This window comes from Thyridium curvatum, assembly GCF_004353045.1.
Source record: "Thyridium curvatum strain D216 chromosome Unknown NODE_71_length_214541_cov_85.463701, whole genome shotgun sequence".
NCBI lineage: Eukaryota > Fungi > Ascomycota > Sordariomycetes > Thyridiales > Thyridiaceae > Thyridium > Thyridium curvatum.
Genome location: NW_022156826.1, coordinates 92,559 through 117,513, shown reverse-complemented (window position 1 = coordinate 117,513; position 24,955 = coordinate 92,559). Strand labels below are relative to the sequence as shown.

The 24,955-nt window shown below is 55.6% G+C and overlaps 8 protein-coding genes across 8 annotated transcripts; 6 read left to right on the top strand and 2 right to left on the bottom strand.

Moving 5' to 3' along the window:
• Positions 1-669: 669 nt before the first annotated feature.
• Positions 670-2,065, top strand: E0L32_009624 (uncharacterized protein; the record flags this gene model as incomplete). Its single annotated transcript, XM_031144609.1, has 4 exons — positions 670-988; positions 1,055-1,135; positions 1,206-1,373; positions 1,440-2,065. The coding sequence occupies 4 exons, from the start codon at positions 670-672 to the stop codon at positions 2,063-2,065; spliced, it is 1,194 nt and encodes a 397-aa protein (XP_030990631.1).
• Positions 2,066-2,857: 792 nt separating this feature from the next.
• E0L32_009623 (uncharacterized protein) lies at positions 2,858-3,362 on the bottom strand (the record flags this gene model as incomplete). The annotated part of the gene is made up of 3 exons (XM_031144608.1): positions 2,858-2,997; positions 3,068-3,159; positions 3,250-3,362. The coding sequence occupies 3 exons, from the start codon at positions 3,360-3,362 to the stop codon at positions 2,858-2,860; spliced, it is 345 nt and encodes a 114-aa protein (XP_030990630.1).
• Positions 3,363-4,051: 689 nt separating this feature from the next.
• Positions 4,052-7,333, top strand: E0L32_009622 (uncharacterized protein; the record flags this gene model as incomplete). Its single annotated transcript, XM_031144607.1, has 1 exon — positions 4,052-7,333. The coding sequence occupies one exon, from the start codon at positions 4,052-4,054 to the stop codon at positions 7,331-7,333; it is 3,282 nt and encodes a 1,093-aa protein (XP_030990629.1).
• Positions 7,334-8,247: 914 nt separating this feature from the next.
• On the top strand, positions 8,248-9,347 carry E0L32_009621 (uncharacterized protein; the record flags this gene model as incomplete). The annotated part of the gene is made up of 3 exons (XM_031144606.1): positions 8,248-8,276; positions 8,379-8,815; positions 8,935-9,347. The coding sequence occupies 3 exons, from the start codon at positions 8,248-8,250 to the stop codon at positions 9,345-9,347; spliced, it is 879 nt and encodes a 292-aa protein (XP_030990628.1).
• A 5,678-nt stretch (positions 9,348-15,025) lies between these two features.
• On the top strand, positions 15,026-16,353 carry E0L32_009620 (uncharacterized protein; the record flags this gene model as incomplete). The annotated part of the gene is made up of 3 exons (XM_031144605.1): positions 15,026-15,227; positions 15,356-15,656; positions 15,732-16,353. The coding sequence occupies 3 exons, from the start codon at positions 15,026-15,028 to the stop codon at positions 16,351-16,353; spliced, it is 1,125 nt and encodes a 374-aa protein (XP_030990627.1).
• A 1,790-nt stretch (positions 16,354-18,143) lies between these two features.
• Positions 18,144-18,860, top strand: E0L32_009619 (uncharacterized protein; the record flags this gene model as incomplete). The annotated part of the gene is made up of 2 exons (XM_031144604.1): positions 18,144-18,197; positions 18,309-18,860. 2 exons carry the CDS (start codon positions 18,144-18,146, stop codon positions 18,858-18,860), a joined length of 606 nt encoding a protein of 201 aa, XP_030990626.1.
• A 565-nt stretch (positions 18,861-19,425) lies between these two features.
• E0L32_009618 (uncharacterized protein) lies at positions 19,426-20,025 on the bottom strand (the record flags this gene model as incomplete). The annotated part of the gene is made up of 2 exons (XM_031144603.1): positions 19,426-19,845; positions 19,966-20,025. The coding sequence occupies 2 exons, from the start codon at positions 20,023-20,025 to the stop codon at positions 19,426-19,428; spliced, it is 480 nt and encodes a 159-aa protein (XP_030990625.1).
• Positions 20,026-21,425: 1,400 nt separating this feature from the next.
• On the top strand, positions 21,426-22,705 carry E0L32_009617 (uncharacterized protein; the record flags this gene model as incomplete). The annotated part of the gene is made up of 3 exons (XM_031144602.1): positions 21,426-21,704; positions 21,779-22,567; positions 22,640-22,705. The coding sequence occupies 3 exons, from the start codon at positions 21,426-21,428 to the stop codon at positions 22,703-22,705; spliced, it is 1,134 nt and encodes a 377-aa protein (XP_030990624.1).
• Positions 22,706-24,955: the final 2,250 nt, after the last annotated feature.

Here is a 24,955-nt window from a genome sequence, read left to right as displayed (position 1 = left end):
AGGAGGTCAGCCACTCAATACCGACCGTGCGATCGTGCAAATTAATCAAGCCAAGGGGGACGCCGCTTCTTTTGACTTGGACGCGCCGCGAGACAAGGAGCGAGAAGAACAACAAAGGAAACCCAGCATCAGTAGCATTTTCACTGCCGACAGGAAACCAGCCTGCGCTTTGAACCTCCATCATCCTCCTGGCAGCCAACGACCAACACTCCATCTAATTGATCGATCCGTTCCTGGTTGCCCGGCCGTCTTGAGACGACCGCTGCCTTGATTTTTATCCAATTCTGCGACAGGACAGCGCCTGCCGGGTCCACTGATCCACCACGAACAGGGGAGGATCCCAACCACCCGCTCCACCACCTTGCAGCCGTTGCGAAGGAAAGCTTCCTCCTGGGGCCATTTATCAGTCCTTTCGCGTCGTCCGCGACCGCTTTTCCACGCTCTAAGAGACATCGCCCTGCGCTTAACCCCTGCCAGTCAGCCTGTCGTCAACTTTAGTCGTATCTAAACCGCCAGGTCAGAGCCGCCATATCCACGTTTCTCCATCACAGCCCGATCGAAATTGCGATCCGTCAGAAGGAGCCCGGCGTGGACACTATCCACATCCCCAGACATTTACCAGGATCAAGTCGCAGTAAAGCTCCGGTCACTCCTGGCTAGCTGGTAATCATGGCTTCCACATATAGCCAGCAGCAACCGCTGCCTTCGCCGCCCTCAGGCTCCCAGCAACAATATCCGTCGCAATACCCACCCCAGCAGCAGCAGCAACAGCAGTACTATCAGCAGCAGGAGCAGCAACAATCGCCGCAGCGTCCCAACTCAGGGAAGGACCGCCGCGGATCAAGATCTTTCAGTTTCCACTCGGACAAGTCTCACAAGAGCAACCCGCACCATAAAATCGACTTGCACGAAACCGCCGCCGAGAAAGAAGCCAAAAGACTTCACAGCAAAGCTGATCCCACTCTCGCTATGAACGAAGCTGAGCCAGGTGAGTTTCGTCCTAACCAGCAACACACCTCCAATCTGAGCGCCTTGGCTAACATCAGGGTTCTAGCTGCCGTCGCTGCCGGCGTCAAGTCGTCACTGGCCTCTCTACGTGAGATGCCACAGAAAGATGCCTTTGGCAACCCAATCTGTTCGTTCCCTATCACTTGCTTCGACACCAGGTCCTTTGCGCTTTTGCTAACCCACAACAATAACAACAGCTGATCCCGATCGGTCAAACCCTACTCGAAGTCGCTGGGAGCGACCTCTGGACACCATCCGGAGCTTCGAAGCTGCCATTGACGGCGGATACAACCGAAAATCTTATATCCGCTCTGATACCGACTCGGTAGCCAACTGGAACCGAAGAAGCAGTTATTACGGTGGCAGTGCGTAACTCTGATCCACTAGGCTTCAGATATTAGTGTATTGTACTGACATGCCATTCCTCGCAGACAACGGAGGCGCCCGTTTCCCCCAAGACAGCTACTACGGCGGCCGGGCTAGTTCAGTGGCCCCCAACGGCCAGTATGATTGGAGGCAACAGGGCCGGGACGGTGGCTACGACCAACAACAACAGTACGGACCATATGCAGGTGGACGGGGCCAGAGATTCTCGAGAATGAACTCAGAGTCGCAATTTACTCCTCGATACGCCGAGCAAAACGTCTATCCGACGGCCGCCAACCAGCGGTCATATGAAACGGTTGCATCTGGCTCTGGGAGCGGTGCCTCTGGAGGAGAACCAGCCGGCTATCAGACGGATCCTACCAGTAGCGACAACAGCTCCATTGAACGGATGCAGGCGCCGCCGAAGCGACAGGAGCCAGTCAATGACTATGGCATTGGCTTCAACCAGTCGCCCACCTATCAACCATCTGCCTTCACGGTCGGTGTTAACGACGCCACGGGCCCGCCTGTACCCCAGCACGGCTACAACGGGCCGCCTGTACCGCAGAAGGACGGTGGTCGCGGCCCCGGGTCCGTCCTTAGGAAGGAGGTCTCGCCGCCGAACGATGGCCGGCCGGGAATGGGCGAGAAGAGGAAGAGTTGGTTCTCGAAGCGATTCAGCAAGCAGTAGAGGGTAACTGACCCTTCAAACTGCGGTGTGATTTGTGTGACGAATTTATTATTATGATACCCCCCGATATTTTGACATCTTTCATGATTCACCTCCAGGTATTGGGGAGCATCATGCATCACACTCGAGAACCGTGGATCGGCCGGACGCCCAGGTGGGCAATGAGCGGGGGATTGTGTCCTCCAGGCTGCTATGATGACAACGAGTGAATTGGTCGAAGGCTTAGAGCAAGGCCTTGCAAGAGAGTTCTCTACGGAGGACATGGGATTATTCGAGAGCACAGACATACAAGGCGTACACGGCGCGAGCATTTCGAAGGCAGGTTTCACATGAACTCAGGATTTCCTGAGGCTACGGATTTTTCCTTCGCAAGAGAGAGTTCAACTCGACTGTACCCCGTTGCTATTTAATCAACTATCCTACGGTGTCTGGACAACGATGTCTGCAGTGAGGTGCAGGCAGGGTGCATGTATCAGTCGAGGGGAACAAGTTTGTTCCTTCGCGGAGACCACATAGAATATTCTACTACGTCAGAATCAACAGGGTATCCTGGAGATCATAATTGAAGTGGATAGGCAGACCTCTCATTCTACTTCCCTAATTTCGTCCCTTGCTGTGAGGTCTTGTGCGTTTTGGAACAGACTCAGGGGAGCTAGTACGTGACTTTTCAAATACGGCTGTGTCGTCGGTAAAAATGCCCAGTGACAATGTGCAGGTCGAAAAGGTGCCAGTTTGTTTCGGTAAATCAGACGTCATTACATACAGAGCTATAGTACAGTAATCTCGCCCCGTTCAGCGGTCTTTCTTGGTGTCCGTCTTCTTGCCTTGTGCCTCACGGTCCGACTGGTCTTCTCTCATGGCGACGATAACATAGCCGATGAGCACGGCGTTGGCCATGACGGCCGCAAGCGCACCCGCGAATGTTGAGTTGCCTACATGGTGATTAGCCAGGTTCGGATTCTCATATGATATATTTGTTTTGGAAAAAAAAAAGGATGTTACCTTTGAAAATTGTGTTGACAGAGGCAAAGTATGACCCGATGGGGATGATGATCATGGCAAAGGTGAAAGCCAATAGTTTAATGATGACATCCCTAGAGAGCGTGAAATTCATTAGAAATGGCACTTTTCATTTCTGGCAGCCCGTCGAGGACGAGAAGCATGGGGAGGTTTGGCAAGCATACGCGGGCACGGCCGGAGCTATGTTTGACTGCTGGCTTGCCGCCGGGCTGGCGCCAACAGCATCATCCTTCTCGAGAATGGTCTTCTCCGACGATATGATCCTTCGAGAGGACATCTTGCGAGGCAGTGGATGTGTATGATATTGACTTCGGGTTATATCTTGCCACCGTTTGTGTTGAATGGCAGGGCTAAGCAGAGAGCTCAGTGCCAAAGTCGATGAGAATTGCAATTGAGATTACGAGGCACCGAGGCTTATCCAGCTTATCCAAGTCTCGAGTCGGGCACTGGGGTAACTTGATAGTCACTCCTTGCAGTTAAAGAGGGTGCGTCAGTGGGCACGTGTGGGCGCGTTTAGGGCCCCACTGAAACGGCTTTAGCAGGCGTGATCTGGACGCGAAAAAAAAGGCAGGCTGCCCGCCTCGCCAGCGGTCCCACCGACTCTCGCCTCTCAAGTTGACATTGCGACCACACGGATGAGCATGAGAGTATAAGGGCAGATCTACGTCCAAGCCTGATCCAAGGCTCTCATTTTGTGCTCCATAACGACCATTCATCGGCTTTGTTGGCTTGTGGATGCTTCCTCCTCTCTCACTTGTCTCCTTGCGGTTGGCCGAGTCTGGAAAGGAAGCCGTATGAGTGGCGATGAGTGCTGGTGAAGTTGCTATTGTGAGGTGAATAGCGGAGGACGACACCAGGAGAACCTATTGATCCGATATTTACCCGACTATTGTTGGCTATTGGGGGGCTGGTCACGTCCATTGAGCACCCGAATCTGAACTGAACTTCACATTGAAGTCAGTCACAATGGATCTCAACTCCTCCCCACTCCCGCTCAGGCGAGCTCCTACTGTTGTTCCTGCAAGTCCATCTGCAAAGACAAATCTCAGAATCGACTTCAACTACGACAGTGACGAGCTGGACGAGCTTTCAGTGGACACCGTTCCTTGTTCTCCTTATTTTACTCAGCCGACTCAGATTGTCACTCAACCAACTCAGATTGTGAATCGCATCTCATTGCGTCCTCCTGAGTCACCTGTCACTATCACCTCATCTTCACCCAGGTCGGTGGTCGAAGTCCCTGCCTCTTCACCTTTTCGAACCCCGAAACCAAAATTCACCTCTGGTAGGCTGGCTTCTGCTCTGGCACCAGCTGGAACCGCCTACAGGGCCCCAATGGCGCCCCCAACTCGGAGCTCGCGCAAGCGAGCCTTCAATCAATGCTCCAGTGACACTGAGGCCGACAAGCCGCGTGCCCTCTCTGTCGAAGAAAGCTCTGACGATGGCCTCCCACCCCGTGGCGACATCAAGCCATCATCTTTCAACAAGCGAAGCAAGCCCAATTCCAACTCGATCACCTCGTACTTTAAGAGCTCCGAGGACTTGTCTGCCAAGCCGGCGGCTTCCACCACTAAGGGCAGCAATGTCAAGAAGGTCAGCAATGGCCTGGTCGAGATGCTCGGCCGCAGACTGCAGAAGAAGTTCGACTGGCCTCTGGAAAAGTGCAAGGCCGCTGTTGCAGAGACAGGCAGCATAGATGCTGCAGAGAAGGCACTGCTGAATGAAGGCAATCACAAGGTCACTGCTCCTGCTAAGAACGCAGCATACATCCAATCCTTTGCCTACAACCAGTCCAGCTCGCCTCCTTCCAACTCGTCGGAGGAACCAGAGGCATCGCTTACACCCTCTCCTCCACCCAAATCGAAGAAAGGCCGTCTCCAGAAAGGCCTCCGTCGGCGTGAGCCTTCGTCATCTCAGACTCAGTACACCGTCGAGTCTGCAAAGAAGTCCCAACCCGCTAAGCTAATCGACCTCACCGCTAGCGACGTTGAGGATGTCGACGATCAAGCCTATAGCGACCGGGATGCTACTCCTGAGACTCCAGACCGCGCCGAGTCCCAAGATGGCATGGACCCTATTGAGGAGCGGGTTTTGAACTACCTCAACACTTGCACCGCCGATGACATCGTGGCCATGTGCGGCCAGAAGAAAGACAAGGCCGAGGCCATGATCGCCAAGCGACCCTTCAAGAGCCGCCAAGCCGCCCGGGATGCCTACATCATGAAGAAGGCCAGAGGCAAGGCGAAGAAAGTCGAGATCGGTCTTGACATCTATGATGCTGTGGAGAGCTACGTCCAGGCTCTTGACCACATCGACAAGATTATTCAGAACTGTGAGACTGAGGGAGCCAACATCAAGTCGACCACTGAGCGATGGAACGTCGACTTCCGTGGCAAGAAGATCAACGACACAGTTGATGCCAACCGACTCATGACCCCTTCAAGCACCGACGGCTCCACTCAGCTGGTTGATCTGCCCATCCCTAAGGAGCCTCGCTATGTCAAGGGCCATTGCACCATGAAGACCTACCAAAAGTACGGCCTCAACTGGCTGGCTCTTCTCTACCAGCACAAGTTCGGATGCATCCTCGCCGACGACATGGGACTGGGCAAAACCTGCCAGGTCATCGCCCTCATGGCCCACCTGATCGGCACGTATCAGGAGAGCTCTGGCGAGGCTCGCCCTTGGCCCAACCTTATCGTTGTTCCTCCGTCAGTTCTGGCCAACTGGCGAACTGAGTTCGAGAAATTCGCTCCCAAACTGAGGATCACCATGTATTCTGGAAACCAGAGTGAGCGATTTGAGATTGCCACCAAGATCCAGAAGCATCCCGAGCGTCACCACGTCGTGTTGACCTCTTACTCGCAGCTGGGCCAAGAGGCGGATCGCGATGCCATGCGCTACCTGCAGCCCAATGTGGCCGTCTTTGACGAAGGCCACAAGATGAAGAACAGCACCAGCAAGATCTACAACCAGCTCTTGGGCATCCCTGCCAAGTGGCGCCTGCTGCTCACCGGCACTCCGGTGCAGAACAACATCATGGAGATGATCTCCCTGCTGAGGTTCATCCAACCCAAGATCTTCGACAACCACCTTGAGCACCTCGAGGCCCTCTTCAACCAGCGCGTCTCTATGCGTGATGTCAGCAACGGTGCGCTTCTCCTCAGCGAGCGCGTAGCTCGTGCCCGCAGCATTCTCGAGCCCTTCATCTTGCAGCGACGCAAGGAGCATGTTCTCTCTAGTCTCCCGCCCAAGACCAGCCGGGTTGTCTACTGCGATCTCGACGAGACGCAGAAGCGAATCTACAAGGCATACGAGGATCGCTTCAAGCGCGGCCCCGAGGACAAGGCTGCCGGTCGCACTGCAGCAGTGGTGGCTGATGATGGCCGCTCAAACGACAACAACAACGTGTGGATGCAGTTGCGAAAGGCAGCGATTCATGCGCAGCTGTTCCGGAAGTTCTTCCTTGACAAGACCGTCGAGAAGATGGCCCAGGTTGCGATGGACAACATCTCCCAGAAGGAGCTCCGTCAACCCAACCTCAAGCACCTCACCAACGAACTCAAGGCCTGCTCCGACTTTGAGCTGCACTTGTGGTGCCGCGATTACGAGTGCCTCAACGAGTTCGACGTCCCTGAGGAGTCTTGGATGCACAGCGGCAAGATCCAGGCTCTCCTGAAGCTGATCGAGGATTACCGTGCGAATGGCGATCGGGTTCTTGTCTTCACCCGATTCTCGACAGTCATCAAGATCTTCCACGAGTGCTTCGCCACGGCGGGCATCAGCTACCTCGCGCTCGAGGGCGAGACCAGCGTCGGCGAACGCCAGGGCCTGATCGACGAGTTCAACAGCAACGAGGACATCTCGGTCTTTGCGCTGACCACGGGCGCCGGCGGCACGGGCATCAACCTGACGGCGGCCAACAAGGTCATCATCTTCGACCAGAGCATCAACCCGCAGGATGACGTGCAGGCCGAGAACCGCGCGCACCGGCTCGGGCAGGAGCGCGAGGTCGAGATCGTGCGCCTGGTCACGCGCGACTCAATCGAGGAGCTCATCTACAAGGCGTGCCAGAAGAAGCTGGAGCTGGCGAACCGCGTGGTCGGCTGGGAGCAGAAGGACGCCTCGACTAGCGAGGAGGTGGCCGCCCGGACGGAGAAGGAGATCGAGAAGGAGGTGCGGGAGATGCTGATGGGCGGCGGTGGCGGCGACGGCGACAAGCCTATCACGACGCCTGATACGGACTGAGGTCCTCGTGTGTGCCATACGAAACGTCTACATATGGATGGACGGGTTCAGTAGGAACTGCAGTTTCTGGATGGTTTTATGACTTATTTTATTTTGCGGACAAGACTTGGCGGACAAATCGATGTCGTTGTGTATCGACAGCGGACAGGACTGTGCCTGCGGTGGTGCTGAGGTACGGTGTTTCGGACGGGGGCATGACGGAAAGCCTCTGAAGAGTAGGATTTAGTGGTTTATCATGATATAGTCTGGGCCGGGAGATTGAGTCTCTGTCACGAGCAGCGGATCATCATCACGGCTGCCTTTTTCTTTTTGCCTATGAGGGCATTGCATGGTATGGTGTTTTCCATCATAGATAGGATGCGCTTTTGTCTCCTCGACCTCCCATAGATGCTGCATGTTAGAAACGAAGAAGATTCGGGCATGCAGATGCTCTCTGATCACTTATGACATATTTCGTTGGCGGTGACGACGATGATTTCCACTGTTCTTGATTGGGTCTTGAAGCTCAACGATGTCTTTTGGTGCTTTCTTTACGCGACTGTGTTGCATGGTAGTGTTTTACGGCAATATACTTTGGTATTTTTCTTACGAATGTCATTGAAGATGTGAATATTAGAGGACTGCTGCTGGCGACTTACACCAAATGCATATTGTCGGGACTCCGCCCTTGGAGCGGATGGGCGAGCAAGGGCGGTTGCCAGCACGCACGAGCCACCGCCAATGCTCCTCCTACGTCAACCCCGCCGCCAGGAAGCACAGGTCCCCAGCTAGACCATATCCCCACGTACGATAAAGCTCCCGCCCCGTTTCAGGAGCCTCGACCTCACCTCCTACCTGCGGACGACCTTTGACCCTCTCGGACCCAAGTTGACCTCTCTTCTTTCCCTTCTCCAATACCCTCCAATTTCGAAACCATGGCAGCCGACCCTTTCGACTCGGCGCTGTACGTAAACAAAAACACATCCCCGCCCGCCTCCTCCAGAGCCGGCATAGCCTTCTCTCTCCTCCCCAAAAGCTAACAAGGACATACCGTACCGAACCACAGGGACCTCCTCCGGCGCCTGAACCCGAAGCAGACGACGGACCACCTCAACGACATCATCTCGCTCTGCCCGGACCTGACCGAGGACCTCCTCTCGTCGGTCGACCAGCCGCTCGGCGTGCGGCGCTGCAAGCAGACGGGGCGCGACTACCTCCTCTGCGACTACAACCGCGACGGCGACTCGCACCGCAGCCCCTGGTCCAACCAGTTCGACCCGCCCCTCGACGGCGGCGAGCCGGGCGTCGGCGGCGCCAGCGCCGAGGGCGGCAGCGAAGGCGCCGGCGAGGCGGGCCTGCCGGGGGACCGCGTCCGGCGGATGGAGGTGCGCGCCAACGAGGCCTTTGACGTCTACCGCGACCTGTACTACGAGGGCGGCGTGTCGTCGGTCTACTTCTGGAACCTCGACGACGGGTTCGCGGGCGTGGTGCTGCTCAAGAAGTGTAAGGACGGATGGCCCCCCCCTGCACCCAACCCACCCCCCACCCCCGTTTTTTCTGCATCCCCCTTTTTGTGTGTATAGACGGAGTAGTAGCGTACCAGGGGCTGACACGCACAACAGCCTCGCCGCAGGGCAACACCGCCGCCGAGGGCGTCTGGGACTCGATCCACGTCTTCGAGGCCTCGGAGCGCGGCCGCACGACAAACTACAAGCTCACGTCGACCGTCATCCTCAACCTCTCCCAGGGCGGCGCCCGCGCGTCGGGCGGCGGCGGCGGCGGCTCGCTCGACCTGAGCGGCAACATGACGCGGCAGGTCGAGCAGGACCTGCCCGTCGAGAGCGACGAGTCGCACATTGTCAACATCGGCCGCCTCGTCGAGGACATGGAGCTCAAGATGCGCAACCTGCTGCAGGAGGTCTACTTTGGCAAGCTCAAGGGCGTCGTCGGCGACCTGCGCAGCGTCGGCAGCCTGAGCGAGGGCCAGCGCGACCGCGACGCCCAGCGCGAGCTCATCGGCAGCATGAGGAGGTGATTCTGACGGACGGCGGCCACGCCCACTCAGCACCCCTCCTCCCCCACCCGCCAGGAGTTATATAAGGGTGATGTGAGGAGGCTCAATTTTCTTCCAAAAGAGTCACAGGGGGAAAGATCTTTCTCTTTTGCGACATGAATGAAGAGCAATGAAAAACGGTCTATCTAGATTCCAGCGTTCTGGTAAATGTCTACACTGCGCATGTATGGCACCGGCACAAGGCAGAAGCGAGAAGAGACGTGATGTATCGATGCAAAGAGCCGTATCTTCAGAGAGCGCCTATGCTCTAGGAGCGAGGGAAGTGCTTGCTAGAGATGGAGTGTGAGATATATGAGTACCTCGAGTCGATACATGGATATTACGAATAAATGACACCTGAGCCAAACGGCAATCTCCGCAGATAATACGGGGCTATTTGAGTCTTGGGGCTGTCCCACGTGTCATCACGACATCCTCTGTTGCTTTTCGAGACAAAGGCCTAGAATCTCTGATGTAGTACAGACTTGTATAAGGCCTCCTTCCCTTGCCCCTTAATCTGGCGTGCGCAAGGATAAACCACCTGCGGGAAGCCGCCAGTGACTTGTCCGGCACAATAGCCTCTGGACCCAGATGCTGACCGACGGGACTGGAGAATGTGAAGGAAACAAATGTCGTGTTTCGGAGAATGGTCCTGAAGCAATCTACGGTCCCACGGGGACACGGGACGCAAAGCGGAATGACTTGCATATGCAGGTGCGACATGGTGTACGTACTTGGACAAGGAGATCAAAGTGCACCTGCTTAGGAAGATCAGCGGCTTGCCTTGGCCGCGGCAGTGTACTCGATTTCCCCGAGCCGTTTCGAGATTTCAGGGCTGTCGATCCTGGCTGGCATCTGCTCAGTCTGGACCAGACTCTCCGTGGCTTCGAGGACAACCTTCGATCGGCCACTTTCTTCCCGGCTAGTTAATTATGTTCGCCTCGGTATTGGAAGTAACACACCACTGGCCCGTGATCAGAAGAGGCGAGGATAACCTAGCCGTGCTATATCGACCCGCCCAAGTGTCTTGGCCCCGGCCGCAAGCACGGCCACACTGATCCAGGTCTCCCGATAAAGAGGTGCTCTACCCAGATGTGTGGTGCCATTAGCCTTGAAAGCGAGACAAGATTCTCGGTCGGGGCCCCTTTCATCACACCTGCATATTAGTTTATGTGCGTTTGGACATATTGGGCATGGACGGACAAGTTCACACGCTTTCTCCTCTTGGTCTTCTCTTGGTCGACATGCTTCGAAGGATCAACGGGTTTCTCTTGGCTCCCCTCTGCACGTGTTTGAATCTGATACAGGCTGAAGGGTGCTTGCGGCCGTTGAAACCCCTTTCCATGAGAAGCAGAGGCCGGTGGCTGTGACAAAGCGAGCCTAGACAGCATGACAGCCCACTGGTTGCAAGAGACATGCTTCAGAAGCGATTTGAACTCGCTTGGAAAAGCACGGAGAGCCAGACCGAGGAAGGAAAATGAACAGAGTCGTACCAGGCTGTGGGATAAGGGCATTTGGGCTGGTAACTCGGAGTGCTCCTGTTATCGAGACGGAGTACGCATGCTCTTATCAGCAAGCCAATCTGCACATCTGACCTCGAGAGCAATATCCCTTCCCGTAGCATATCAACAGCCCTCGTTTTGAGACTGCGAGATACGCAAAGGAAGCACAGCTTCAGATGCAACGAGGCGATCTCCAGTAAGCCGAAGAGCCAAGAACAGGCAGGAAAGCACTGCATTTGTTCGAGAGCCTCTCGGAGGCTCTGCCCAATTTTGACAACACTCATTGCCTGGAAAGGACGGATTTGCTCGGGGAGAAGATCACCTCGGGCATGATGGAGAGTGTCATTCATCACGCCCACTCGTCCGCCCTGGCGACAACAATGACGGGTAAAGGGGCGTAGCTGAAAGATGTCGCGATCAGGAAACTTCCTGCAGACTAGTGTACTTCGTAGGCAAGTAAAAGGGGTTGGGTCGCTGATGACGGCCGCTCGGGACCGACCTGCATCGCAGAGTTGTCTGCATTGTATGGTAGCATTGCTGAGACGCCAGTGACGCACGTTAAATGAAGAATTGGAAAAGGAAAAAGAAAATATCCAGCAATAGGGGCTGGCGAGCGTACAAGACAACTGAAGGATGCGTTCATGTTTCTGCAGAGCAGGGCGATCAGATGGAGATAGATGGTTGTTGAACATGTATTGATTAATACCACGGGCGTGTGCCGACTTGAATCAATGGTGCAGCCCAGTCACATTCGCTCCATTTCTTCCGTCAGGGGCAGAGGGGCAGGGAGGCAGGAAGGCAGGCACTAATTACAAGTAGTTACCCCTTAGTTACAGCATCCAGCAAAATACGCGATTCGTTGCTTGCTTTTTGGGGCCATGGTCATGGCTTCCTTCTAGAAGTGTTCTGTGCCTGCCGTGCCTGCCCGCGCCTGAAGGATCATCCATGTACTCCGTACTTGCCTCCAGGGCTAGCATTTGGACCCGCGTCTCGCACCAGACGCCATGTAAGAAATAGAAAGCGAGGAAGAAGCAATTCTTCTTCTCATCGACTGCGTTGGCTTCAATAACTCCATCCTCTCCACCTCAAGTACCCAACGGGCGCATCAGTGGACGATGACTAGGCTTCTACCTAGCGCAATCACCTGTCAACCGCTGTATGCATGTTTTGACGGAGAACGGCCAACACAGAAGCAAATATGTGCTACTTACACCTCTTCGGCCACAATGAGCCGCGACGCACGCATACACACACCAAATCCCCAAGAGTTTCCCACGCTGCACGCCGCACGCCGTTCCAACTCTTGTCCTTGCCCTTGTACACCTTGGCTTGTGCGTCACGCTACGCACATCCTCCCGACCAAGGTACTTGTATTAGTTAGTGTCGCGCCGGTACCTTAGCCCATCCACCAACCCCGCCTCAGCGGACCCAACCGCATCTCAAGAGTGAGCGGGCGACGGGCACTGGCGGGACGGTCAGGCGGTGTGTGTGCATGGATAGCACCTGATGTCGGCGTGGGACGGCCCCTTGTTGGGCGCCAGCTCGCCCTACTAGCGGGCTTTTGGTGCCTGAAGAACCGCTGAACCGCTGGAGCTAAAACTGCCCGTAACGGCTAGTGACGCCCTGGCCCGTCTTGGGACCTGACTCTCCGACTTCTTCCCAAGTCTCCATCTCCTCTGTGGAGATGGCCTCAAATTGCGATAAATCTCATCTCGGGTGCCGGATGTACGTACCTACTTTGCATGTACAAGTAGCTGCTTCTACTCCGTACCTACTTGTAGATCTGAGAGGCCTCAATGCTCGTACTCTTGCTGACTTCCCATGATGCAGCGACGCCACCGGACCCATAATCCTCTTCCCATTGCAGGATCTGGATAAATCCGGCCCAGATGTGCACATCAATATGTCGTCCTCCCCACTGCTCACACGCCGCCCTCTTTGTGCGCCCACGAGAAATACTTCTGCCCCCAGATGAGATGACTGGGAGGCACCTGTCATGTTAATCAGAAACAGCCCGCTCTCCTTGATTTTCCTCACTGGGTTGCACGGCAGCAGACCCATCCTATCCTCATCAGCACTCTTCAGGGGTGGACACTTGAGTTACACCAACCAAGTCTCAGACTGTCCATCCTCGAGAGAAGGCAGCATCATCCAGGGAAGTGTCAGACTCCGGATACCCTGCTCTTCTGGCGGGTGCTGGTACAAGTAGAACATCGGGATGCCCAAAAGGATGGAGTGGAGAGGAAGGGAAAGAGGAAGAGGCAGTACTTGTAGACCGACCCTTGCAACTGACAAGGCCGTAAGGCTTCAAGGAACGGCTCCATCATGCTCGCTTGCACGGCTTGTCGTCAAACCCTGCTCGAGACGACTTGGGATCAGGCACGCGCCCCCAGACCTGCTTCTATCAGACCCATGCATCAACTCGAGCACACAGGCCAGCAGCACGATGTTGGTTTACCTGTCTGTGCAGAAAAGGCTTCCCTACATGCAAAGGATTGCTTGGTACATATGCATGTAAGTATGTACCTGCATTGCATTGCACATACTTGTACTTGTACTTGACCAACCCGCTCAGCTGTCACTACTCGATGGAGACAGAGTCAGACAGAGTCTCTGAGGCAGAACAAGCAAAAGACGACTCCTCTCCCTGGCCGCTATTCCTGACAGCTATTTTAGAAGCAGACTGGGGTGTAAAATGGCGTGTGGTTTGGGGGGTGGGCCCTGGACAAGGTGTTGGAGTCCTCTTCAAACAAAAGTTCATACACCTGCGCTGAAGATCAGCAAAGGCCCATGCTCCCCATGCTCCCCTAAATATCAACACCCTCCCCTCCCCTTCCCCCTCCCCCCTCTCCATGAGGTAGTCATGCACCAGGCCGACAAAGGAGATGCTCTGGACCAAAGGGAAGAATTCCAGCGTAGGACTGCATCTCTGCTCGTCCCTCTCTTCAGGTCGCTTTGCCCCTTGATGGCATGCCTCCTCGCCTGAGCGCAGTAGCCTCGACCTGCCACCAACCTTAATAAAACCTACCTGCTTTAGTTTGTTCGCCTACTCGAGGTGGTGATCTTGGCCCTGTTTGTGCCTTGGATCCGGGAGAGTCCGTCCGGACTTGCACGATGCATCTTGGGATACATCCCGAGCTGATCCCATATGCGCGAGGCCATTTCTCTGTGTTTGTGTGTGTGTCTCTATCTCTCGCGGCGCAGGCTCTCTCACACCTGGGCCAAAGCAGGACATCCATCCACCTGTAATGACTATGCCCTTGATATGCCTGCCCCTATGATATACCTGACTTAGCTACGTAACTACGCTACCCACCCGCGCGCTCCAGCTCTCCCCCCTCCGATCTTCCCAACTAAGAGTTCGGGCCAGGGTTCAGGGGGGGGGGCGTGGGTGGAGGGGTCGCTCGCTCGCTCGCTCGTTGATGAATGAACAAGCGGCGGCAGGCCTGGGCGGTGGAGGATTCGCATAAAGGTCCGCCCCGCCAGCCCGCCCGCACCTTTCCCTTGACGTCCACACCTACCTTGACCTCATTACCTTTCCTAGCACCTCTATCGAAACGTCGTGGGCAGAGGCAGAAGCCCCCAAAAGAGGCCAGCCAAAGGGGGGAAAGCCGTTCCGGTTCTGCCATACTAACTACCTAGTAGTCTTCTTGACTTGGATCTCTTTCTCTACTTGTACTCTCGCGCTCTCTGTTCCTCCCCTGGTCAGGTCTCATAACCCCAAGGAGACCCTGTCTTCCCTTTCTTTCTTCCTCAGTGATTCATTCTGCTGCTGTCAGGGGTGTTTCGTTCTCCTTATCCCCGGGTTTCGAAATCTTACCAAAGGTCGGCGGCCGGCATTCTGAACGTTTCCATTCTTCCAGTCTCTCGAGCCTCGCCCGGAAGATCCTCTCTTTCTCTCCAACCACACGCACTGCCCTCTTGCCGTGTTGACATACCAAGCGACTGCCTTTTCCGTCTCCAGCTTCCAAAGGGCTTTTGTGTGTCTTGCACGTCGCAAATCGCGCATACCCGCAACACACAGATCATCCGGTATCCTATGCGCACCGATTAGAACCCCCCCACCGCACACCGGACGACCATACACCCCTCCGACTCGTCCCTGACGACGCAAAGTGCCACTGGCAAGCTCAGCCCAAACACCAACAGTTCGCAGCCATGGCCGAGAAGCCATCGGTCCTGATCATCGGTGGCCTGGGCTACATAGGCCGCTTTCTTGCGCTGCACATCCACAAGAACAGCCTTGCCTCCGAGGTTCGGTTAGTCGATAAAGTGCTCCCGCAGCTAGCATGGCTAGCGCCCGAATTCGAGGAGGCCTGCGCTGCAGACAAGTTTATGCAGGCCGACGCGAGTAGAGAACGTATGTGCCTAGACCCTCCTTCCTCTTGACGGTCCCTGCCATTTCCCCGTGGTCTTGCCCACAGCACCAGCCTCTATGCGACAATGTCTTCTCTCTCCCGTGCCCCTCTTGCTGACGAGCTTCCACAGAGGCGCTATCCCGGATATTCGATCGTGCGGACGGGAAACAGTGGGACTATGTGTTCAACTGCGGCGGAGAGACCCGTTACTCGCAGGAGGACGAGGTGTATAAGCTGCGGTCGCTTGCCCTGTCGCTCGCCGTCGGCAGAGAGGCGGCGAAGCGCAAGGTCAAGTGCTTCGTGGAGCTGAGTACGGGCATGGTGTACAAGGCTGATTCGAAAGCAAGCGAGGAGGGCGACAAGCTCAAGCCTTGGAGTAAGATTGCCGTGTTCAAGCTGCAGGCCGAGGAGGAGCTTGCCAAGATTGAAGGGTAAGTCGCCAACTTCTAGGCAGCCCATTGCTGCTCTCGCCAGACATTGGGTAGATGAGCTGATCGTGCGACCAGTCTGAACCTCGTGATTGTTCGTCTCGCGCACGTCTATGGACCCTACGCGTCCCAGTGGGTCGCCACGATGCTCTGCATGGCGCGGACCTACAAGGCCCTCGACGAGGAGATGAAGTGGCTATGGACCAAGGACCTGAGGACCAACACGGTTCACATTGAGGACGTGACGCGCGCTCTCTGGGCTATCGCGGCCTGGTACGACGCCGGCAAGGCCAACTGGGAACCCGGCATGGGCAAGACCCCCATCTTCAACGTCGTCGACGACGGCGCCACGTCGCAGGGGACGATGGCCGACCTGATCGCCGAGGAATTCGGCATACAGACGGGCTTCCAGGGCCAGCTGATCAGCACGTTTGCCAGGCTCAACATGGACAGCGTGGTGGACGACGTCAACGACGAGATCCTGCGGCCCTGGGCCGAGCTGCTCGCCGATGCCGGCATCACGAGACCGGGACCCCTGACGCCGTTCATGGAGAAGGAGCTGCTCAAAGATACCGACTTGAGCATGGACGGGAAGAGGCTGAAGAAGGTGGTCGGGTTCGAGTACTCCAAGCCCAAGATCACGAAAGAGCTGATCGACGAGATCATCGAGAGCTACCAGAGGATGAAGTGGTGGCCTTAAAGAAGCCGCTGGGCGCACGAGCATCGGGACGAACGGACAGACGGACGGACGGACGTGCACGGTTCCACCAAGAGCTGCCCGTCGTTGCGGCGCACAGAAAAAACCGGGGGTGAGGCTTGCAGGGGGATTGATGCTGGTTGCAGATGCAGAGACGCAACCTTAATGCGAGTAATGGCTGGGATGAAGGAGTGGATGTGATGCATTGCATATGCCCTACAGGTTGTCTATGATAACGGCCGTTAGCGTCTCATGGCTTATGTCTTATTTTGGTTCTGCTGGTTTTTCTCTCTCGTTGCTTTTTTTTTTCCTTTATTCCAACCTCTACCGGGATTCTCTTTTCCAGCTTCGATCTGGTTTCAGCGGAGGCGAGCTCAGGCGGCTCGAAAAGCTAGAGCTTTGTACCATTAGGATATCCGTCATAATTTCTCTCTCTCTCTTTTTTTTTATCTCTCGGTTGATTGATTGAAAGGTTATAAACCCTTGTAATATAGTTAGTATAAAAGCTTGCAGACTCTAAACACGAATACACAGTCAAGTTGGTTTCAAACGTCAAGTTGATGGCTACTAGCAACTCAGAGAGAGCACACATAACTTCTTTAAATGGTGTGAGAGAACACCACTCATACGCATTGGTCTTATGCTGAGCCTTGGAAGCTCTTGGCCAAGGAGGAGTAGGGGTCTTCAGAACAAGGATCTGCAACCGTCAGACATACCTACTGTTTCTCACGAGCTCAATCATCTTTCACGTGAACCTCGGGCTACTCGGACTGCATTGCACATCGCAAGCTTGGCTTCTTTTGTCTCCCACAGCTACTACTAACTAACTACAGGTATTTCCCAAGACCCCACCGCCTATCTTCCCGTTCCTGAGAAGCGCTAAATATGCCCCTGAAGCTGTCTCTGGTCAGGATCCCGTCCTTGGTCCCCGTCACTAGGAACGCTTTCTCGGCGGGTGGTCCCAGTGGTGCACGCACCAGTGAGGCACGTTGCATATGACGATGGCCTGCAGCTGTGCCTAGGACCGAAAGGGCTCACCAACGGTCCCGCACGGAGGTGAAGAGCGCCAATGCACCAGGCCACTTATCTGTGAATGGTGCAGGACACAATTTCAGCTGTGCTTGAATTGTGTCCCCCCGCAAAGACGAGATGCGAGCTGCGAGTCTTGGTACCTACTTGTAGAAGTTATGCCCCTTTTGGCCTTTTGGGAGGGATGCCATCTGGGCGGTCTTCCTACCGCTTTTGGCGGGGGAGGGCCCGGAGGGGGCCCTGGCCAAGTGGGGGCGAAGCAGCTCTCTGATGACGGAGTTGCCCTTGTGCATCTGTTTGTTGGTTGCTTGTGCTTTTTGGAGATGCCTCGGCCGAAACAGAGACGACGCGCATGCCTTTCTGTAACGGTTGGAGGGAGGGGGGAAAGCCCTAGCACTGGTCTTTTCTTTACTTGTGACAGACAGACAGACAGACAGACAGACAGACACACAGACAACAATAAGATTGCATCGAATTATAAAAACAGGCACAGTCGATAGCTCATTGGGTATCTTTATATTTTGTTCTTCTCAAGATCGGCCCCCATCTCCACATTCCCCTCGCTGTGCAGAGGTGCCCCCCAAAGGACTACATAACTGTTGATTGCCTCCCAGCTTTCCTGTGAGCTACCTCTGCCATTTCCCCTTTATTAGAGCCTTTCCCTCTTGCACATCCTACGGACTGTTATTCCTGTCATACCCCCCGGAGCCTCGTACCTGACTGAACCAGCTATCTACGGGCATATAAGACTTTCCTCTCTCAACATGGCTGCGCCCGACTCCAAGTCCATCGCCGACCTCAACGGCAAATGGGTCATGGTAAGCTCTCCCCCCCCCGCCCCTCCCCATTCATACACAACACACACTCTCTCTCAAACCCCCCTCGCCCAAAAACCCTAGCTGACTCTCACCTCACACAAAACAAAACAGAACAAGACCCTCTCCTCGAGCACCGACCCGGCCCTCGCCCTCCAGGGCGTCGGCTGGGTGACGCGCAAGGTCGTCGGCCTCGCCACCATCACCCTGCACGTGAAGCAGTTCGCCGCGGAGCCCTCCCCCGTGGGGCCCAACGCCGACCAGCCGGCGCCGACGTCGGACCCGGTCACGCACGTCGACATCGAGCAGACGGGCACGGGCGGGATGAAGGGCACGACGGAGCGGCGGTGCCTCGACGACGCGCTGCGCGAGCACACCGACTACCTCTTCGGGCACGTGCGGGGCCGCACGCGCTGGGTCGACCTCGCCGAGGTCGAGGACGAGTTCCTGAAGGCGGGCTGGAACGAGGAGGGCGAGACGGCGGGGGGCCAGGACGGCAAGCTGCACATGCTCAGCTGGGTCGAGAGCCTGGACCGCGGGTGGGTCGCGACGCAGGTCTGGGGGTTCAAGAAGGTCGACGGGGAGAGGATGTACGCGCGCAACATTGTCATCACCAAGGGCAAGGAGAGGGTCGAGCTGAACCTTTACTATGACTATGTTGCGTAGAGAGGTTGTGTGGTGGGAGGCAGGGGGGGAGAAGAGTCTGTATAGAAGAAGACACACCCATGTTGGATTTGTTTTTCTCGGCAGGGAAAGAGAAGCTGGAAGAGGACGAGACTTCTTTCAAGTGGATGCTCAGCCAGAATTTGACTCTTGATGAGAGGAGACTTTGGTCTGCTGGACTTGCTCTCCCCGTCTGATGGCAAATCGTCGAGGTTCTACACTTTTAACAATGCAAGCAAGCACGTTTGGCTCACAGTTGGAAACTCCGTTTGATATTCCGTCTACCAAAAATCATCTATGTCCCAAGCCGGCCTGCTCCATGTTGAATATGCATCCTTTGCGTCGTCTGCGCAGTCGGACGCCCGAAGTTAACGCCAGCCGATAGTTGATATGCCATGCAATGCTCTTGATCCTCGCCTCGCCTCGCCCCGCGGTATCTCATATGTACCTTTCCCGCCCCGCCCCAATCTGAGAAGCGACTAGCTTCCAATCATGAATGAAATCTCTCTCCATCGCCACCACTGTCCGGCTTCTTCCCTCTCGTCTGCTCCTTTGAAAAAGCAATGTTTCACGCCGGTCTCCTCTTGACAAACTCCTCGAGGTCCTGCACCGTGGCGACGCCAATGACGAACCTCCTGCGCTCGTCGGTGATGACGGCGAACTCCTGCTTCTGGCCCGTGACGCCGCCCTCGAAGAAGCACTCGAGGTCCTCGAGCGGGGTCTGCAGCGTGATGAGGTGGAACTTCTTGCCCTTGCGCTGGAAGCGCGTCACGGCGCTGCGGACCTCGTCCTCGGGCCGCACCCGCCCGGAGTCGAGCATGGCCTGCAGCTGCGGGATCGAGACGTAGCCGAGGAGGGCGCGCGTCGAGGCGTCGACGACGGTGAGGTGCGTGTAGTCGCGCTCGAACGCCGACAGGAGGGCGAGGGAGACGGTGTCGGACGGGTTGAGGGAGAGGGCGGCGGGCGGGTCGAGGTCCTCTACTGTGGCCTGTAAGAGAAATCTTGTCAGTTTGGTCGGTTCTTGTTTTGCCATATGTGCCGTTCGAAGCAATTCGAAGCATCGTTATCCGCCAAGTGACGTGATGAGGAAAGGGGAAATGACTCTTACCCCGCGATACCTCGACGCCCATTTTGAGACAAAGGGCTGTGAGAGGGGGCTGTGGCCCATGATGCTGCTATTCGCCTGAGTTGCTACGCCGGCCATGGCTTCTTGTCTGTGGGGGCTCTCTGTGCTCGTTGAATGGTGATAACGGTTGATCAATGGCTGGTGGTGATCCGAAGAAGAGAATCCCGAGCCTCCCCAAGCTTTTGCGGTGTGGGCCAATCAATCACATGCTTGTGGGACAAGTGGGTGGGTTCTAGCCTGCAGTTGAGCCCCCACCGCTGTATCCACAGAGGCCGGAGGCCGGATGGCGACGAGAAATACTCGGTTTGAGGCGTGCAGGTGAGCAATTTCGAGATGGAATTTGCCAGATCCGATCGCTTGCACAGCAGACTGTTACTCAAGATACAAGTAGATGACGGAATTTCCTCAAGAGAGATCATCATACGGGCTATCCCACTACCTATATCCGAGGGGCTTTGATAGAGGGGAAGTACTCTTACCATGCCTTTTAACTACCTAGGTAGGTAAGTCTGGCCACAACTCGACCCTCTATTGCAGAGCGTTTCTCTTTGACCAGAATACCTAGACTAATGTCCAGTTCACTCACTATCAAGATCGCTTGCTGGACATGCGACGGGATTAATGCCAAGTGGCCCTGCACTCCTGCACTAACGAGGGAGAGAAATCTGGGGTTCTGAGCACCATCAGCCTGCGATAAGGCAGTAAACTCGCTGATATGGCGCTGGAGAGCGATCCACAGACCCCACCGACGTCACTCCTGACACCTCTTTGTCTGAGAGAGGTGAGCGGGAGCTTGCCTGAGTGGTCGGTGATGGATGGATGATGGTCGCATACCACCCACCATCTGCTAATTGCGCAGCTGTAATCAGTAATGGTGAACATGGATGGCGCGCTTTTTGGAGCAGTGCAGTGCATTCTGCGACAGGCTGGCTGGCTTGGACACTCTGCCGCTGCCGCGCTCTCCCTCCCAAGTCTCCCTCCTCGAATCATGCAACTGGACGAAAGGTGAAACCTTGTTTTGCTCCCGCAGCTCCCCTCCCATTTTTTCTCTCCCTCTCCTCAATCCAGAGCTCACCACCTCTACCGACCCCAGCTATCCTATCAAAACTTCTCTTTCCGGGACTTCATCCATCCCTTTGAGGTATCATCAAGAGATTCTGCTTCTCGGTCTGGTGGGTCTTTTGTGAATCGCGATTGACTGGTGAGTTCCATTTATATACACGGTCTTTATCTTAACTCCGGAAGTGTCGGCAACAGCGACCGGCACGTCACTTCCAACTCGCCTCGAGTCGAGAATTGACTCGCTCTAGTTGATTGTCATTCGCTTTCCTGCTAGAAGCTTTCAATCTGGAGAGCCGATTGCATGGTCAATTCGACAGCCTGGACAAGACTGACTTGAGTACCAGCTAGAGTGCCGCTGCTGCCAACAGCTTACAGTCAAGATGTCGTACCTCTACCCCAGACAGGACGCGCTGCTGTCGACCTTTGGCCACCCTCTGGCCCCAAAGCAGCCCAAGAAGGTATCCTACCGGGGACGCCCGGAGCTCTACTCGGCCTACTCGGTCATCGACGATGCAAAGGACAAGGCCAACAAGCTGAGCGCCGAGGCCACCAAGGAGTTTGAGAAGGCCAGCGCGAAAGCCCAGGCCAAGACTGGCAAGATCGAGCTGTTCTCGGGCCAGTACTATGCCGCCTGCACCCTGGGAGGTCTGCTGGCTTGTGTAAGTCGCCTTCACCACTGCTTCCCATATTGCCCAGCATCTCAATCAATTGACACGTCGGACTTGACCAACAGGGCCTCACTCACACTGCTGTCACCCCCCTTGACTTGGTCAAATGTCGCCGCCAGGTCGATGCCAAGCTCTACAAGAGCAACATGCAGGGATGGGGTCTGATTTACCGGGCTGAGGGCCTTCGTGGCATCTTCACTGGCTGGGGCCCGACCCTGCTGGGTTACTCGGCCCAGGGTGCCTTCAAGTACGGATGGTACGAGTACTTCAAGAAGACCTACTCGGATATGGCCGGCCCCGAGGCGGCTGCCAAGTACAAGACTGTGCTCTACCTGACCGCCTCTGCCTCGGCCGAGTTCCTGGCTGACATCGCCCTCTGCCCCTTCGAGGCCGTCAAGGTCCGCATGCAGACCACCATCCCTGCGGCCTATAGCGGCACCTTTGACGGCATCAGCAAGATCACCGCCGCCGAGGGCTGGGCCGGCCTGTACAAGGGCATCTACCCCCTCTGGGGCCGCCAGATCCCCTACACCATGATGAAGTTTGCCTCGTTTGAGACCATTGTCGAGATGATCTACGACCGCCTCCCCGGACAGAAGAGCGACTACAGCAAGGGTGCCCAGATTGGCGTCTCCTTCACTGGTGGTTACCTGGCCGGTATTCTCTGCGCCATCGTCTCCCATCCCGCCGATGTCATGGTCAGCAAGCTCAACGCGTACCGCGAGCCCGGCGAGGCCTTCGGTGCCGTCGTCTCCCGGATCTACAAGGACATTGGCTTCGGCGGTCTCTGGAACGGTCTCGGCGTTCGTATTGTCATGATCGGAACCCTCACCGGTCTGCAGTGGACGATCTATGTAAGTGCTGTTTGGGGAGGGGGGGTCTTGCCTGCCTCTTGAGAGCGTCGCTAATCCAAGGTGTGTCAACAGGACTACTTCAAGGTCTTCATGGGTTTCCCGACGACTGGTGGTGCCGCGCCGCCCGCCAAGCAGTGATTGGCAGCAGAAAAGAGTGTGTGAGGGAGATCACGAGTAATGAAACGATGGGCAGTGATGTCGTGGAGGACGTGCTGAACTGCACGGTATAGCTTTGATGGTATATGTGATGCTGCGACGGATCCAAGACGAACGAGAGAAGTTGGCACTTTCATTATCAGTCTAGAGTCGGTTCTGTCTATACGGTGTAATATCAAATCGGAACGATTTTTTCTTTCGTGCTCTCGATACAGATCGATCTTAGAACCAACGGCTTTTCCACCGCCCAGAGCCAACGTGGCCCGGGTTATGAACTTGATTCGTCCTGGACGTGTCGTCTGGAGCCTTGTGCCTTGGGTATCGATGATTATTCATGATGAGCCTGTTCTCCAAGAGTCTGGTCATCGGCCTCTTCGTTATCGCGAGCTATTTGAGTTCGAAACACGAGTTGCGGATAGGTCAGTCTGAGACATAAAGTCCAGCGAAGCAAGGAACCACCACATGGGAACTGGCGACAGTGGAGAAACCAGGGGAGCTATCAGTCTTGCCGGCTGCGAAGGTATTCGTCATTATGATTTACGCAAGCCCGCCCCGAAGGTCCCGTCAAAGCTCTTCCCGGGTAGAACTAATGGAGGATGGGGGCATACGATGATTCAGCAAAGCTCCCGAGGCCTCGTTAGTGCGGGGGCTCTACGAGGAGCCTTGGTAGGCATTCGGTCAGATGGGAGGTGTGAAGAGAACGTCGCTGTTTCTTACGCCCTTACATTGTAAAAGTCTGGGGGTGGAAGCGCGTGGTGGCTTGGATGTACGAAGCGAATGGGTGTGCTGTATCCGTCCATGGTACTGGATCCTCTGGCAGACATGCCATCCCAACCCTCCCTCCATCACGAACCGTGTCCTATTTTTTTTTTTTGTTGAGGGGATATAGCCCTCTGCACCATGTGCCGATTAAGCCCTTCTTTGCCTAGTTGCCTGCCCTACGCTTGTTCGAACGATTCTTGTTCGTTTGTTCGAGCTAAAGGACGACCAACAGCTTTCAAGTAGTTTAAGAGAATGCGGGGGTGGCGGGAAACGGGGACCCAGCTTTGCTATTCTACAAGTATGCTGAGCCCTCGATTCCATTTACTGAGAAGGGCTTAGTTAGTTGGGTGCAAAGTACTTGTACAGCTGTTGGGCCTTGTTTGGATCCATGACCTGATCTGATCTGCACGTCATATTGCAGAAAGCGGATATGGACAACAGGAAGAGAGAGAGAGAGGGCCTGCGGCTTACAAGCCTCGGGACTGTACGTACAAGTATTTGCACTGAAGATCTATTACTCAAACCACAAACCGAACACAGTCAGGGATGGATGGGCTCTCCATAGGCGAATGGGGGGCCCCGGGTCTACCTGTCCCGGATTTGCAGGTTGTCATTGTCAGAAGACGGGACCAGGAATGCTAAGCAACAGCCACACCTAGAAATGGGCTTGCCAAGTCATGCACGAGGGGGAGGGGGTTATGGGATGCATCGACCGGCTCTTTCTCGGTGCCTTGTTGCTGTGTCCCGTCGAATCGGGAGCGGGGGTAGAGAGAGAAAGAGGGCAAAGTTGGTATGTGATGTTGGGATATGCGGGGTGTGTACAATGCATGTAAGTAGGCACGCACGCCGCCTGCATATGCCCAGAGAAGGAGGTTCGAATGTTTGATGCCCCGGCTCGCTGGCGTGCAGCAGACAGGACAGGCTTGCATTAGCTTTGGACAAACGAAAGTTTTTGTTTCTCATGCGCATGTTTTTGACATTTTTGCAAGGAAGAGTATGGGTGAAACCTTGAGCTTATTAAGGTGATACGGGACCGGGACCGGGACCGGGGGAGGGGGAGAGGGAGAGGGAAATGGGCATGCTCGAACGCACGCACGGGCAGCTCCCGCTCTGACGGGACGCGGGTTCGTGCTCTATTTGACGTGCTGCTGGGACCGGGACAGAGTTTGGTAGTTGCAGATATTGATGTATGATGGCTTGGGGGCCCTTCTTGGATAGAATGAGTGGGAAAGCCCGGCGGAGGACCTCGCTTACAGTCAAGGCACATGCCTACACTTTCTTTCTTGCCTACCTCGGGGACATTCTTCGGGGGTCCCTTTGCTCCTTTCGACGGCCTTGACGGGATCGATAGATCGGGAAGAGGTGTCAGACGGTCAAGCGCCCGCCCGTGCCGTCGAAAAAAAAACAAATGACAGAACGGATCTATCTGGGTAAGGTAAGATACCGCGGCCTGGGCAACACGATACATAC